Consider the following 14,640-nt stretch of genomic DNA (forward strand, 5'->3'; position numbering starts at 1 on the left):
TGAGGGAGGGCTAAAAACCTTCAACCCGCAAGGCATCCCAGTCATTGGTCTCTGTGACCAACAGGACCAAGACCTTGACATTCAAAGCCCTTCACAATCTTGCCTCACCTTACTTCCCACCTCTCCTCCCCACCCCCATCCTCAAGCCCCTGACCCTCTGTTATAGTCACTCTGATGGTTTCCTGTTCTCCAAGCAGGCCATTCACATTCTAGCCTCCAGGCCTTGGCCTAGGCTGTTCCCTCTGCAGGGAATGTTTCAGTCTTCACTAAGCTAACTCCCTCTCATCTTCTATAACCCAACTCAGGGCACATCTCCACTAGAAGCCCTTCCAGGGCAGGAGTCCCGGGTTGTATCCTCAGTGCTTAGAACCCAGCCTGTTCTTTTTGTTGAATAATCATGTCATGGAAATCATGTCAAGGAAATCTTCCCGGAGGATCCAAGATAGACTCCCCTCTGTTCTGCGCTGCCCTCTGTGACCTGTGACACACACACACACACACACACACACACACACACACACACACACGGCCCCCTGCACACCTTTGCCCGTGCTTTGTTAAAGCTTCTTGAGGCAGGCATCGTTTCGCATGCTCATGGCTTTCTCTTCAGTGTCTAACTCTGTACCTATCACACGGGAGGTTTGTTGAATGAATAAACGACGGGCATGCCATTTCACATTATGTATCTTTGCGGGCCCACTAGGCCCGTCCCCAGCGTCTCCGCCTCTACCCCCTCGCCCACGTCCGCAGTGCCAGGAGTACCTGCTGCCGGGAGCGCGGCGGCGCGGGCACTGTCCCCGACCCACACCCGGGGGCCGCCGCACCCCGGGCGGGCGGGAGACGGCCCCGCCCACAGGCGGTCCTGGGATTGGTGCCGCCGCCGCCAGGAGGCGGGGACAGGCCCCGGCCGCCGCTGACGCCGTCTCCGCCAGAAAAGCCCCGCCGGCTGCCCCGGAGGAACAGACGGCGCGGGCAGGCGGAGGTGAGCGCGCGGAGGCGGGACGCGGGGCGGCGCGGGAGCGGAGGGCGCGGGGACCCAGGCTCTGCTCGCGGCACCCCACCCACGTGCTGGTCTCGGCCAAGTGCCGCGCGGGAGCCCAAAGCCAGCTCCGCCCGGGGGACCCCGCCCGGGGGCGAGGCGGTCGTCAGTCCTGTTTTGTCTTCTAGACCCGAAGGATCGAGGCTCCCGGACGACGAGGAAACACCCAAAATGGCATCGGAGGTGAGTGGGACCTCGGGGACGCCGGTCCTGCAGGACCCCAAGCGAGGGGAGGGGCGCCCTGGGGGCCTTGACCTGCGCCCGGGATCTCCTGGTGCCAGACCCGGCCAGGCCGCCCTCCCAGCAGTGCTCCTTGCGGGCTCCGGCAGGGGCCCCTGCCAGCGCTGAGAGAGACCTTTGCCTCTCCTGCACCCCTCCCCACAGCCTGGGTCTCAGACCCACCGAAGCACTCTGCTCGGAAAGGCGGCCCTGACCCCGCCCCCTGCCGTGGCAGTTGTCCCTGTGTAGCAGAATCCACATGACTCTGGCCTGTGGAAAGAGCCAGAAGGTAGGGGACCTTGCCCTGTGGCCCCAGTGGCCCCAGTGCCCAGAAGCTTTGCCTCTTCCAGAGAGCCAGAGGACTCCTGGGTTCTTTTCCTGACCACTGAGTGGCAGGAGTCTAAGGCACAGGTTCCTTTTCTGGGCCTCAGTTGATTTATCTGGCAGTTGGGGGTAATGATAGCTGTCTGCCTCCCTCTGTAAGGTACCAGATCATGAAGTCATTGCTTCGAACACTTTATGTAAAAGGGGCTGTTTGTGTGATGTCATTGGGCCTGGGAAGCAGGAGGCCTGGGTCCCAGTCGCTTCTGGCCCTCATTAGCTGGCAAATCACTTCCTCTCCCTGGACCTGTTTGTGCATCTGAATAAATAGGATAAGAATGCTTGCCCTGCCAGCTTCTAGGTCCTAGTGGAGGGCTGGGGGCAGGGCCTGGACTTTGGAGCCAAACAGACATGCTTTCTGAAGCGGCCACTTGACCTCCCTGAACCTCTTTTCTCATTTGTAAAATAGGGGTGACAGTGCCCACTTCGTAGGAGGGTGTAACAGCACATATAGAATGTGTAGACAGGGCCAAGCAACAGTAGGTGCTCAATAAGTGGTGGCAAATTATACTCACAGTAACAACATCTCATCCCAACCCAGTGCCCTGCCCCTTGCCCTAATGGGATTATTCTGGCCCCCATGTTCACTGGCTTGGAGCAGTGGCCTCTCCCACCACATTGGGCTTCCCCCTCAGTGCCCAGGCTATGGCACCTCATTCTGACATCCTCCTAGGGTCTTTTTTTTTTTCCTGGGGTCCTTTTAAGCCTGCCAGTGGGGCAGGAGCTTGGCCCCAAAACAGAATAGGCTGCTTTTAGGAGACCAGGGTGCCAGGTGACTTCTGCTTGCCTCAGGCCGTCCTGTGGGTTCGCACTAATTAGTTTGGCTGCAGCCCCACTTGTTAAGTAGTTGTTATTACTAACAACCCAGGCAGGGAGTCCAGGGACCTGCTGGGGGAGGTGGTGCCAGGCTTCTGGCTGAGGGGCAGGCTGGCTCCCCATCCTTACTGGCTGGCCCTGGCCCTCTGGCCCCAGTAGTCAGGACCCGGACCCCATGTGGTGCTTTGCTGGAGATTAAGGCTTGCTGGGACAGCAGAGGGTAAGGGGCAGGCTCAGTTCAAAAGGCTGAAGGGGGAGCGGAGGCCGCTCCTGCAGGGCAGAGTCCTCTGATGGCCAACGCTGCTGGCCACTGAGAGGTCTGCTCACAGCCTGGGGCCAGAGCATGGTGGAGGCCCCATGGTGCACACAGGAACCAAGCTAACACATACCCTGGCCCCAGCAGTCCTCGGCTACTCCCTTAGAATTACCTAGAATTTATTGAGTCCTTATTGAGTGCCAGGCATGTGCTATGTATGCACTCAGCAAATATTATCAAATCAATAGAGGGGCAATCCTGAGGCTTTGAGAGGTTATATAACACTCATGGTCAGGTGGCTAACAGAGGTCCGAGACATTTGCAGAGGGACAGAGGCGAACATGTCCTCCATGGCCGTATAAACCCCACTCCAGAGAAAAGATGCCAGTGAGTTACCATGCACGCCTCCACCCTGGCACACTCTCCTAATCCTTGGCACTCTGGGTGCTCAGACTGCTTCACAAATGTTCTGCACCCCTCCCCCATTTGTCCCAGGTCCTGGCCTATGCCCTCTTTCAAAACAGAGATGTCTCTATTCCATCTCTCTGCCCTTGGCTCCTGGGGGCAGAGGGTCAGCTAGTGACCTCCTAGAAGGCCAGTGATAACAGGTGTGTCACAGGTGCTTTCCAAAGAGATGGGACCTTAGCTCCTGCCCCCCCAAGCTATGGGAAAGAGATGCAGGGAACTCGAGCCTGATGGTGTCTTTCAGGTGCCTCCTTGCCTGTCCTTGCAGCAAAAGTTCAGAATAGCAGAGCCAGCAGAGATCCTGGCAGAATGTGGGTTCAGAACATGAGCTGTCTTCAGACTGGGTTGCAGCCCTGGCTCTACCACCCCAGCGAGGGCAAAAGATATATACCTGTGCTTTAGTTTCCCTCTCTGTGCCAGGATAGTGTTGGTACCGACTTCTCAGGGTTGCTGTCGTACATACATGCCAAGCATTTAGAGCGGTGCCTGGTATACTGAGAATTTAGTGTGTATTAGCCACTATTATCCTTGTCACTGGTACGTCAGAGCTGGAATCAGACTCCAGATTCCACAGGAGAAATCCGGCAGTGGCAGGAAAGGCCGCAGAAGTTCTGCTGTGGTCTCAGGGATGCCTTGTACCCTACCACCATCTCCCTGGAGCAATGTCACATGGTAGGAAAGAGCCCTAACTTCAGTGTCCAACCACATTCCCACACTCACCTGCTGAGTGACTTTGGGCAAATGCCTGACTCTCTAGCCTCAGTTTTCTTATCTGCCTAGTAAGAATAACCCTGTTGGCTGGCTCCCACTGCCAGCACACTTGGTAGCTGTTCGAGGGGGGAAGGATATTAATTGCTCCTGTTCTCCTGACCAGAGCGGGAAGCTGTGGGGCGGCCGGTTTGTGGGCGCAGTGGACCCCATCATGGAGAAGTTCAACTCGTCCATCAGCTACGACCGGCAACTGTGGGAAGTGGATGTGCAGGGCAGCAAGGCCTATAGCCGGGGCCTGGAGAAGGCAGGGCTCCTCACCAAGGCCGAGATGGACCAGATACACCGTGGCCTGGACAAGGTATTGCATGCCCCGAGGGCGAGGGCCCCTTCCTGCAGCTCCGGGCTCCCACCGAGTCCCCGAGCACAGGTTGCAGTGTCATCCCAAGCCCCTCACAACCCCGTGTGGTGATGATACACCTAGAGAGGTGCCCTTTACCCATGTTCTGAGCTCACCTCTTTCATCCTCTAGTGCTCCCTGGGCCCTGGGGCTCATGGGCAGAGGTGCACTGGTCCTGAGATGCTCCGTTGAGGGGGGTGCTGCACAGGCCCCTCCTGCAGAGCACTCCCAGGACTCAGCTCCAACACAGGGACAGTCAGTACTCAGGGTGGGAGTGGGGACAGGGCTTGGCCCTCTTGCTGCCGTTGCCTGCCAGTCTGACCTCTGGGTGGCTGCCATCTGCTACAGGTGGCTGAGGAGTGGGCCCAGGGCACCTTCAAACTAAATCCCAATGATGAGGACATCCACACAGCCAATGAGCGGCGTCTAAAGGTAAGACCGCCCCCAGCCCCGCCCCCTGCCAGCCTCTGCTCTCTACGTTGCCCTAGGCCACTTTGAGCACAAGCACCATCATTCTGTTCCCTTCCTCATTGACAGAGTCTGGTGGCCTCAGAACAGGAGGCCTCGGCCCAGATGGCAGAGACTTGGGCAGGGCTAGGGGCCCCTGGGGCAGGGATGGAGGACTGCAGGATAGGGAGGAAGCGTGCCCACCTGGGTGGACCCCACAGGGCCATGTGCAGCAGACCCTGACCCATGCCTCCCTCCACCCCTAGGAGCTCATTGGTGAAACCGCAGGGAAACTACACACAGGACGAAGTCGGAACGACCAGGTGCTGCCAACCCCTCCACCCACCACCCTGTACTTCCCAACGTTGGGGAGCTCAGACAGCAGAGTTGGGGCTCCACAGCTGTCTTGGCTCTTCAGGGAAGCCACACATCTGTCTCCCTGAGTGCCACCTCCTCCTCTCCACAGGTGGTCACAGACCTCAGGCTGTGGATGCGGCAGAACTGCTCAACACTCTCTGCCCTCCTCCGGGAGCTCATCAGGACCATGGTGGACCGGGCAGAGGCGTGAGTCCCATGGGGACACCCAGGTGGCAGAGGGGCACGAGGGCAGCCAGTTCTCCTTTCCCCTGAGACTGGCAGCTTGAATACCACACCTAGGTGGCAGGGGCGGAGAGGGTAGGGGAGCCAGGCCCTGGGGTACAGAATGTCTGGACTGAGGGAGGCAGAGCAGCCAGGAGTGGGGTGTTTCTTGCAGTGTCCCTTATCCCCATACCAGCCTAGCACAGCAGGCGGGGCAAGCTCACCCTTTGAGAATTCACGAGCAGGACAGATGCCCTGAAGCCTGAGGAAGGGGCTGGCAGTGCCTGGAGCAGACAGAGTCACTCCTTAGCCTGCTTGCCCCCTTGTCCCCATTTCCACCCAGCATGACAGGCAAAGGACAGAGCCAAAGGCAGCCTCTCACCAGCCCCATCCCAAGCTTTGGCTTCTGTGCTCTGACTACTGAAAAGTCCCTATTTGTTGTCAGGGACAGGGTTGACCCCTCCTTTTCTCCAACTCCCTGTGACGTCTGTTTCACAGACCTTACCACCTGGGAGCAAACAGGGCACAAGCACCATCAGTCACCCTGTGGGGCTGGCAGGAATAAGGAGTGGCTGCTGATGAGCACAGGGCTTCTCTTTCGGGGTAGCGAAATGTCCTAAAATTGATGTGGTGACAGTTGTACACTCAAGTGTACACTTGAAATGGTGAATTGTATGTGAGTCATACCTCAGTGATGTTTACTAAAAAAACAAACCAAACCACCACCCACAGCACTTCTGCCTCTGCCCCGCCTACCCTGAAGTGCCCCCAGCTCTTCTGGGCTCCTTGGGAGCTTCTCTCATGCTCACAGACATGGTTCCCACTGCCAGGTGGTACCCGCCATGAGCCTCCTCCCTGCCCTGGTCCCTGCTCACATGTGCTGGGAGTTGCGGAGATGCTAGCTGAGGGTGTAATTCATGCTTGGCCTTGGCCAAGCCTTGTAACCTGGCCCCACAGCCCTGGCTCAGTCCTTCTTCTGGCCTCTATCAAACTTCTGGTCTCTTCCCTTACAACTTGTTTGTCCCCAGGAGATCTCTCAGTCCCTCCTGCAGGCAGATCCTTGGTAGGCCTGTCTTGCTATTCCCTGGAAGGGCCCAGGCCTGCAGGGTTTGGGTGTCACAGGCAGGCCTCACCAGAGCCTCCGGAGCCCCTCAGGCACCTTGCCCCTACCCTTCCCCCACAGGGAACGTGACATCCTCTTCCCAGGGTACACACACCTGCAAAGGGCTCAACCCATCCGCTGGAGCCATTGGATCCTGAGGTGAGTGAGACCAGGATGGAGGGGCTGTGATGGATGGGAGGGCCCCGGGCTTCCCTGACTATCCTGTCCCCTGGCCCCCACAGCCATGCAGTGGCACTGACCAGAGACTCTGAGAGGCTGCTAGAGGTGCAGAAGCGGATCAATGTTCTGCCCCTAGGGAGGTGAGTGAGGTCCCAATGCTCCAATGGTGGGGGCGGAGTTGCTGCCACATAGTTAGCATGGCCCTTGGGGATTGACACAAGAGGAGGAGCCATCAAGGACAGAGGGGACTGGCCTTCCCAACCAGGGTTCTTTCCACATGGGATCCTGCATGGACCCCCAGTTCTCTCTTAAGATGTGGACAACTGAGCTAGCAAGTGTGTCAGGGCAAGGCCAGAGCTCTCCAGAGAAGCCCCAGAGAGCCAACCACTTATCCACAGCCTGCCAAGTTCCCTGCATGGGGACAAGTGTCGGGCACCAAGATGACTGGCCATAGCCCTGGCAACCAGGGCTCAGCTCTGGGTGTGCAGGTGTGTATGTGCCAGGGCCTGCTTGTCAGGGGCCCTGGTCACTCAGAATCCCCTGTCCCTGCAGTGGGGCCATTGCAGGCAATCCTCTGGGTGTGGACCGGGAGCTGCTCCGAACAGGTAAGCCCCGCTCCCCACCCTAGGGAGATCACCATCAGCTTTTACCGGGGTCTTACAAAGAGAGGGCAGAGGTCTGGGTGAAACCTTTGTTTATTACCTGTAGACACTGAAGTTAGAGAGGCAAGGCAAGGCCTGTGGCGCGGGTGCGTGGCTCCGGTATACTCGGGGTTTCCGCTTCCTTCCTGGGACCTGTGCAAAAGACCTTCCCCCCCCCCCCCCGCCCCTCCCTACTCCCTTAAAGGGGGCTGAGCGGGGGTGGCTGGGCAACCTGGTTCAGAGTAGAGGAAGCCCATCCTTGCCCTCCAGCCCAGCCCTGTTGCCTTCCCCTTTCCCCCTTGTCCAGAACTGAAGTTTGGGGCCATCACCGTCAACAGCATGGATGCTACCAGTGAGCGAGACTTTGTGGGTGAGTCCTGGGGCCAGCCTGCTCTTCCCCTGCATTGGGCCCAACCTTTGTCCCCCAGTCCTAGATCCTCTCCAGCCTCCTCCCACCCTCAATATGGTCCACGGGGAGCTTCTCCAGGCGGGATGAAGAGCAAGAGAGGCCTGGTGACCAGAGAGCATGCTTTCCCTTCCCTCCCACAAGCTGAGTTCCTGTTCTGGGCTTCGCTGTGCATGACCCACCTCAGCAGGATGGCAGAGGACCTCATCCTCTATGGCACCAAGGAATTCAGCTTTGTGCAACTCTCAGACGCCTACAGGTAGGGCTCACTCCGCCTCGCCCCAGCTCTGCTCCCACCAGCATGGCTTCCTTCCTCCACCCCAATCAGCAGACCAGCCACGGGGCAGAGGAGCCCCTTCAGCCCCAGCATCTCTGTCCCCAGCACCGGAAGCAGCCTGATGCCCCAGAAGAAAAACCCAGACAGCCTGGAGCTGATCCGCAGCAAGGCGGGGCGAGTGTTTGGACGGGTGAGAAGGGCAGGGACTGGGGCAAGGCCTCTGGCTGACCCAAAGAAAGGGTCCTGAGAAGCATCCAGGATGGGCACTGAGGTCCAGTCTCCTGATCCTCACTCTACCCTCAGTGCGCTGGGCTCCTGATGACCCTCAAGGGACTTCCGAGCACCTACAACAAGGACTTACAGGTGCGAGGCTGTGGATGGGGAAGGAGGAACCCACGTGCATATGTACCACATTCCAGTTCTCAGAGCCCTGGCACTTCCAGGCAGGGGCCCCACAGAATTGCCAGCTTCCGTCCTGTGCACCCAGACCTTCACCACCCTGAGAGCTCTCTCCTCTCTCGGTGTGGGGTGTGGGAGGTGCTGAGTGTTCCTAGTGGAAAGCAATGGGGATGCCTCAGTGGGAGACAGGGCTGCTGAGCCCTCACCTCCTGCCGTGTGCCTTCCAGGAGGACAAGGAAGCCGTGTTTGAAGTGTCAGACACCATGAGTGCCGTCCTCCAGGTGGCCACCGGCGTCATCTCCACGTTGCAGGCAAGACATGCCTCTTCTCCCCTGGGCCTCTAGACTCTGGGAGGGGCATGCCTAGAGGGTGGCTTTGAGAGGAGGTAAGGGTGGGTGGTCCAGAAGACTTGGGGCAGGGGGAAGGGGGCATGTGCTTGCTCCTGCCCTTGAGGAACAGTGAAGGGACAAAACTTATGGAAGTGGGTTAGACTCAAGGAGTCCCATCACCTGGCCTGACCAAACTTCATTCTGAGTCATTTTATGGTCGGAAATTTCAGTATACAACAGTTGAGGAAATGTGTAAGGAACCCCTAAGTACCAACACCCGGCTTCAGCAATAATCACCTCGTGGCCATTCTTGCTTTGGCAGCTGTCTTCACCTACTCCCCTCCCCCCTTATTTTGAACCAAATCCCCATCTTCATATCATTTCATTCCTAAATGGTTCAGGATGTGTCTCTAAAGCAGTGGTTCTAGCACCAGCAGCATCAGCAACACCTGGGAACTTGATAGACGTGCAATCCTACACCTCACTCCAGACACACCGAGTCGGAGGCCCCGGGGGTAGGGCCCAGCAATTCGTATTTGTAGTAAATCTGCCAGGTGGTTTTGATGCACACAAAATATAAAGACCCTGAAAATGTAAAGGCAACCCCTGAAGCACACCTAAAAATTATCAATAATTATGAAAAGATGGCTCGAGTAGAGAGCAGAACAGAGTGGGTAAAAGTGGATCTGCCCAAGGCAGGAGACATCCTAATTGAGGGGTAAGCCTGGAGCTGGCAGCGTCAGGCCTTGGGGTTCCCAGGGGCCCCAGGACTCAGCACTCCCCATCTACGTCCCCAGATTCACCGTGAGAACATGGTGCGGGCTCTTAGTCCTGACATGCTGGCCACTGACCTCGCCTATTACCTGGTCCGCAAAGGGGTAAGTGTGGGGTGGCTGGAGTGGAGGGGTGAGGGGACTGGGATGCCCCCTTCTCCCCTCCAGGGATAGGGGTGGTTAGGGAGGGCACGGGCACCCATAGCAGAGCAGGGAGTGCAGGAACCCTGCGTCAGTGCTCTGCTCCGCTTGGCACCTGCAGATGCCATTCCGCCAGGCCCATGAGGCCTCTGGGAAAGCAGTGTTCATGGCTGAGACCAAGGGGGTCGCCCTCAACCAGCTGTCATTGAAGGAGCTACAGACCATCAGGTGTGGCCCACTCCCCTCCCTCTGTGGCCTCCCAGGGGACGAGCCCAGGCCCCTGAGGCTGGGGTGGCTGGGCTGCCCTAACCCATCTCCTTTTCCCCAGCCAACTGTTCTCGAGTGATGTGAGCCACGTGTGGGACTACGGGCACAGCGTGGAGCAATATGCCGCCCTGGGTGGCACCGCTCGCTCCAGTGTTGACTGGCAGATCGCCCAGGTGCGAGCACTGCTTCGGGCACAGCAGGCCTAGGTCCCCCAACTCTGCTCCCAAATAAAGTGGGTCCAAGAGGAGGCTGTTGTGTTTCCTGCTTGACCTGACTCCCTTGGCCGTGGGCTTTCTGGGGTCTGTTGAGAGGTCATCAAGGAAGTGGAGAAACTGGACAAGGATCGCGAGTCACGGGTGGGGGGATTGCATCTCATCAGAGCCTTTGCCCTGCTCAGACCCCATTCCCTTCCACTGTGGAGCATCACAGTGACCTCCTGCCTTAGGTGTCTTGGCAGAACTGGCCTCCCTGGAGCTCTGGTGGGACCTGATGGGCTTGGCTAACCCAGTCAGTCAGTCTCTGTCTATCCTTTTCTTCCCGTGTCCCCTAAGCTCCCCTATTTCCACTCTCCCCTTTTTAACCCACCCTTCCCTGGATCATTGGGCACATTTACAAGTGTCATTGCCCTCCTGAGGGGAATGGGATATTTGGTGTGTGATGCCTGGACTAGGTCAACTTCATACACAGGTTAAATAGACACCTCCAATGGGGCAAAGACGGTCTAGTCAATAAATGGTGTTGGGAAAATTGGACAGATACAAGCAAAAAAAAAATAACACTAAACCACCTTCTTACAGCATATACAGGAATAATCTCAAAATGGATTAAAGATGTAAATGTAAGACCTGAAACCATCAAACTCTGACATTGCTCTTACTAATATTTTTTCTGATATATCTCCTTGGTCAAGGGAAACAAAAGAAAAAAATAAATAAATGGGACTACATCAAACTAAAAAGGTTTTCACAGCAAAAGAAACCATCAACTAAACAAAAAGACAGCCTACTGAATGGGAGAATATACTTGCCAATGACACATTTGATAAGGGGTGAACTGAAATGGGGGGGACACTCTTCAACCCACTACACTGGGCTTTCAGATTCCTTTACCAACATTTGTTCCATTTCTAATCTGAAGGTCATTCTCCCAGACAGACGCGATGGGAGTAGAATGCTGCAGGCAGCTCGTCACTGTTCTTGTTCCAAACCCAACTTCAGAAACTTGTGTTACCATTTTAGCTTTTTGTGTGTTTCCTCTCCGGCCCTCTTACGACAAGCCAGGTTTCCATTTGGCACTGGGCCTTCATTTCTGCTTTCTTTCTACTCTAGCTTAGCCAGAAAATTCCTCCCCACCACCTGAACTCACTTGAAATTGTCCAAGGAGAATTTGGGTTTTGAAATTTCCGGAGCTGCCATCTTCCTTAGAGCATCTACTTAATTCATTCCACGCGTTGACACTGCAACAGCTGCTCACTTGTGGGTCATGTCCTAGAGTTGTATGATCCCCCCCCCCCAATATTTGAGACAAAGCATTGTCATTTTTGCTGGGGAAAGGGACTATTGTGAAAGTAGGGGTCTGGTTCACCTCTAAATGCGAAGTCAAAAGGAGTGGATCGATTTGACAAGCTCCCTCCTTAGGGTCAAACCCAAAGCAGAGCTTCCATGTGGCGCCTTAGCAGATACCTGCTCTGTGGCTGACCTTGCAGAATACCCCCTATCTGAAGTGCCTGTGACTCCCTAGGCAGGCTCCAGAGCTGGCCTGGCCTATTGACCATGCCTCATCTTTAGCCCTTGCTCCAATAACTGCTCCCTCCTCTAGCAGATGGGACATTCGTCTCTTTTCTTCACTCTTGCCCTTTTGAATGACCTCTGGGGTGTCCTCAGGCATCTTTCCTACTGGCGGGGCAGTCCTGCAGTCTGGAAATGGGGCAGGAGAGGCAGCCCTGATCCATCCATCTCCCAGACTTTTGCACCTCAAAGGTGAGCTCAGACACCAGTGCAGGCAGGGCTGGAGATCAGGGGCCTGGATGGTAAGACCTCCAACAAAAGTTCCCAATGCCCTAATTCCCTCTGTGGTTCTTTTCCCTCCTTTTCATTTTGTTCCCTTTGGAGAAATTGAGCCTCTGGGTTTCTCTTTGGGGAGGGAAGGTAAAATTTACCCTGGACTTGCTAATCTCAGCAGAGAAAGTCAGAGCTGAAAACACGGATTCCAATTAGCTGAGGCACAAAGCAGAACTGCAATGTAAACACTCAATTTCAAAACATTTAAGAGGTAACTGGCCACATATCACTTTATTTATGCAAAACATCCATAATAGCCAAATCTATGGAGACAGAGAGTAGATCAGTGCTCGCTTAGGGCTGGGTGTGAGGGATAGAAGGATAGGTAGCCAAAGGGTACAGTTTCTTGATAGGAGGTGATGAAAATGTTCTAAAATGGTCGGTAATGTTGAATTGTACACCTTAAACGACGAATTGTATCTTAAGAAGTAAACATTAGGGCTCTCTCTCTTCTGATGCATCTACTTTGAGAATGAAGCCCATTTTCAGCAACCAGACTGTCAACATCCCAGAAAATGTGAACACTCTGAAGGGATGCACAATTAGTGTGAGGGGCCCCAGAGGAATTCTGCAGGGGGCTTCATCAGTGTAGAACTCAGCCTCCCAGTTAATAAAAGGAAGAGACTCCGAGTTGACATTCAGCGGAGGAGAAAGACACTGGCTATAGTTCACACAGTCTGTGGTTAAATGCGGCGTGTGGTCAAGGGTGTTCCGCTGGGCTGGCATTACAGGCTCACTTCCCCATCAACATCTGTGCTCAGGAGAGTGGGGCTCTTGTTGAAATCTGACACTTTTTGTATGAAAACTGTTATCTGTACTGTTCATATGAAGCCAGGCATTGCTTGTTCCATATCTCAAGCCCTGAAAGTTACTGGCATTGAACTTGTATCAAATTCAACTGCTTTGATTCAGCAAGCCACAACAGTTAAACACAAGGATGTCATGAAAATGGGGACATCTGTAATAGTGTCAACAGTAAAAATAAAGTTAAAAAGACACACAAGGATATCAGGAAAATGTTAGATGTTATCTATGTCTCTGAAAAAGGGACCGTTCAGTGAGCTGATGAATAAGGGTTGTCTAGCTACGAAAACAAGAAGATGGCAGATGATTCTCAAAACCTATCTGCGATATTTTTTAAATGCAATAAAATTTGTCTATGGGGGGGGGCATGTAAGAGGAAGTCTTAACCTCATCTTCTGGTCAGCTGAGTGTCCTGTGACTTTGCTCATGGCAGTGACCCTCCCATCTTTGCAGGGACATTTTGTGTTGCTGCATCCCACCACCAGGGGGAGCAGATTCTATTATTTCCTGTCCTAGACATCAGAAGGGCCTTCGAATGCAGGGTAATTTGGGGAAAGGAGTGGATGTGCCATCAACAGTGGTAAATGTAGTTTTGAGTGTGTTATCTTGGGTACGTCACTCTACCTCTCTGAGCCTCAATTTCCTCATGTGTAACAGAGGAAGAGGAACTCCATTTGATAGTGTTTTGGAGCAGTAAGAATCCCTTAGTAGATGCCAGCTCATGTAGGCTGCTGTTATTGTCGTCAAGCAGTAGAAATCCAGTGCCCCAGGTCACCTTTACACAGTGATAGCCTGTGTGCTCTCACTTGGGGGTCAGGGCCCATACTATTGTGTTTAGGGAGCAAGGAGGAGGGTTCGTTGCCAGAGACTCATCACTTGGCTAAGGCCGGACAGCCAGGCCTCTGGTTCAGGCCCCTGACTACAAATGCTGGAATAGCTGCTGTCCCGGGAGGCTGGAGAAGGTAGAGTTTCCTTCTGACAAGGCACAGAAGAGCTGGCGTCTGGGCCAAGCTTAGAAAGATGGCTCAGAGAAGAGGACAAGCCTGGGAAGATATTTCTGGACCCAAGAAGCAGATGTTCACTGAAAAGTACGCTGAGATAGGGGGAGAAGTACAGAAAAGTAGCTTAAGACAGATTTATGTTAACTTAAGAATGTCCAAACCTGTAGAGAATTTGAACCAAAACTGATGACAATTGCCAGATCTTTCTCAAATGCTCCGGAGAATGACAATTTTACAGTTTCTTCTACGCATTTGAAATTAAGGAGGGAATGTAGGGAAGATTACTTGAAGGTGGGAGAAAGCAAGATGGGGATTGGATGACAGGATAGTTAAGATTAAGTGCTCTCTTGAGGGTGGTTATACTTAATTCAAAGGTGTGTTAACCTAGGTGCACAAAAACAATGGAAAGGGCTTGCCTAAGGCAAAGATAAACCTTTTACTCAAAGTACGGGCCTGGGACTACAAGGAGGTATTCATACCTGTCAGAATGGCTGCCATCAACAAATCAAGTGCTGGCGAGGGTGTGGAGAAAGGGGAACCCTGGTACACTGCTGTGGAAATGCATATTGGTGCAGCCACTACGGAAAACAGTGTGGAGATTCCTCAAAAAATTAAAAATGGAACTGCCATTTGACCCAGTGATCCCACTTCTAGGAATAGATCCTAAGAATCCCGAAGCACCAGTCAGAATAGATGTGCCCCTATGTTCATAGCAGCTCAATTTACAGTAGCTGAGATCTGGAAACAGCCCAAGTGCCCATCAGTAGATGAGTGGATAAAAAAGCCGTGGGACATTTACACCATGGAATACTATGCAGCTGTAAAGAAGAAGAATCTCTTACCCTTTGAGACAGCATGGTGGTACCTGGAGAGTATCACGCTAAGGGAAATAAGCCAGTCAGAGAAAGACAAATATGGCATGATCTCACTCATATGTGGAGTCTCATGAA

General features: G+C 54.3%; 1 protein-coding gene across 1 annotated transcript; it reads left to right on the forward strand.

Annotated features, from left to right (window-relative positions):
- The first annotated feature begins 1,148 nt into the window (after nucleotides 1-1,148).
- ASL (argininosuccinate lyase) lies at nucleotides 1,149-11,712 on the forward strand. The gene is made up of 16 exons (XM_016196307.2): nucleotides 1,149-1,222; nucleotides 4,051-4,245; nucleotides 4,633-4,716; nucleotides 4,998-5,054; nucleotides 5,198-5,295; nucleotides 6,494-6,571; nucleotides 6,655-6,732; nucleotides 7,145-7,197; nucleotides 7,541-7,603; nucleotides 7,784-7,898; nucleotides 8,022-8,106; nucleotides 8,220-8,279; nucleotides 8,543-8,626; nucleotides 9,442-9,522; nucleotides 9,680-9,786; nucleotides 9,887-11,712. The coding sequence occupies exons 1-16, from the start codon at nucleotides 1,211-1,213 to the stop codon at nucleotides 10,029-10,031; spliced, it is 1,395 nt and encodes a 464-aa protein (XP_016051793.1). The 5' UTR covers nucleotides 1,149-1,210; the 3' UTR covers nucleotides 10,032-11,712.
- The last annotated feature ends 2,928 nt before the right edge of the window (nucleotides 11,713-14,640 follow it).

This window comes from Miniopterus natalensis, chromosome 3 (assembly GCF_054644295.1).
Source record: "Miniopterus natalensis isolate mMinNat1 chromosome 3, mMinNat1.hap1, whole genome shotgun sequence".
In the NCBI taxonomy this organism is placed as follows: Eukaryota; Metazoa; Chordata; class Mammalia; order Chiroptera; family Miniopteridae; genus Miniopterus; species Miniopterus natalensis.

Bases quoted from the DNA above. Each gene is read 5' to 3' on its own strand.
- ASL (XM_016196307.2), top strand. The intron at 6,733-7,144 runs GTGAGTGAGGTC...CTGTCCCTGCAG, and splicing joins AATGTTCTGCCCCTAGGGAG to TGGGGCCATTGCAGGCAATC. The intron at 9,523-9,679 runs GTAAGTGTGGGG...TGGCACCTGCAG, and splicing joins ATTACCTGGTCCGCAAAGGG to ATGCCATTCCGCCAGGCCCA.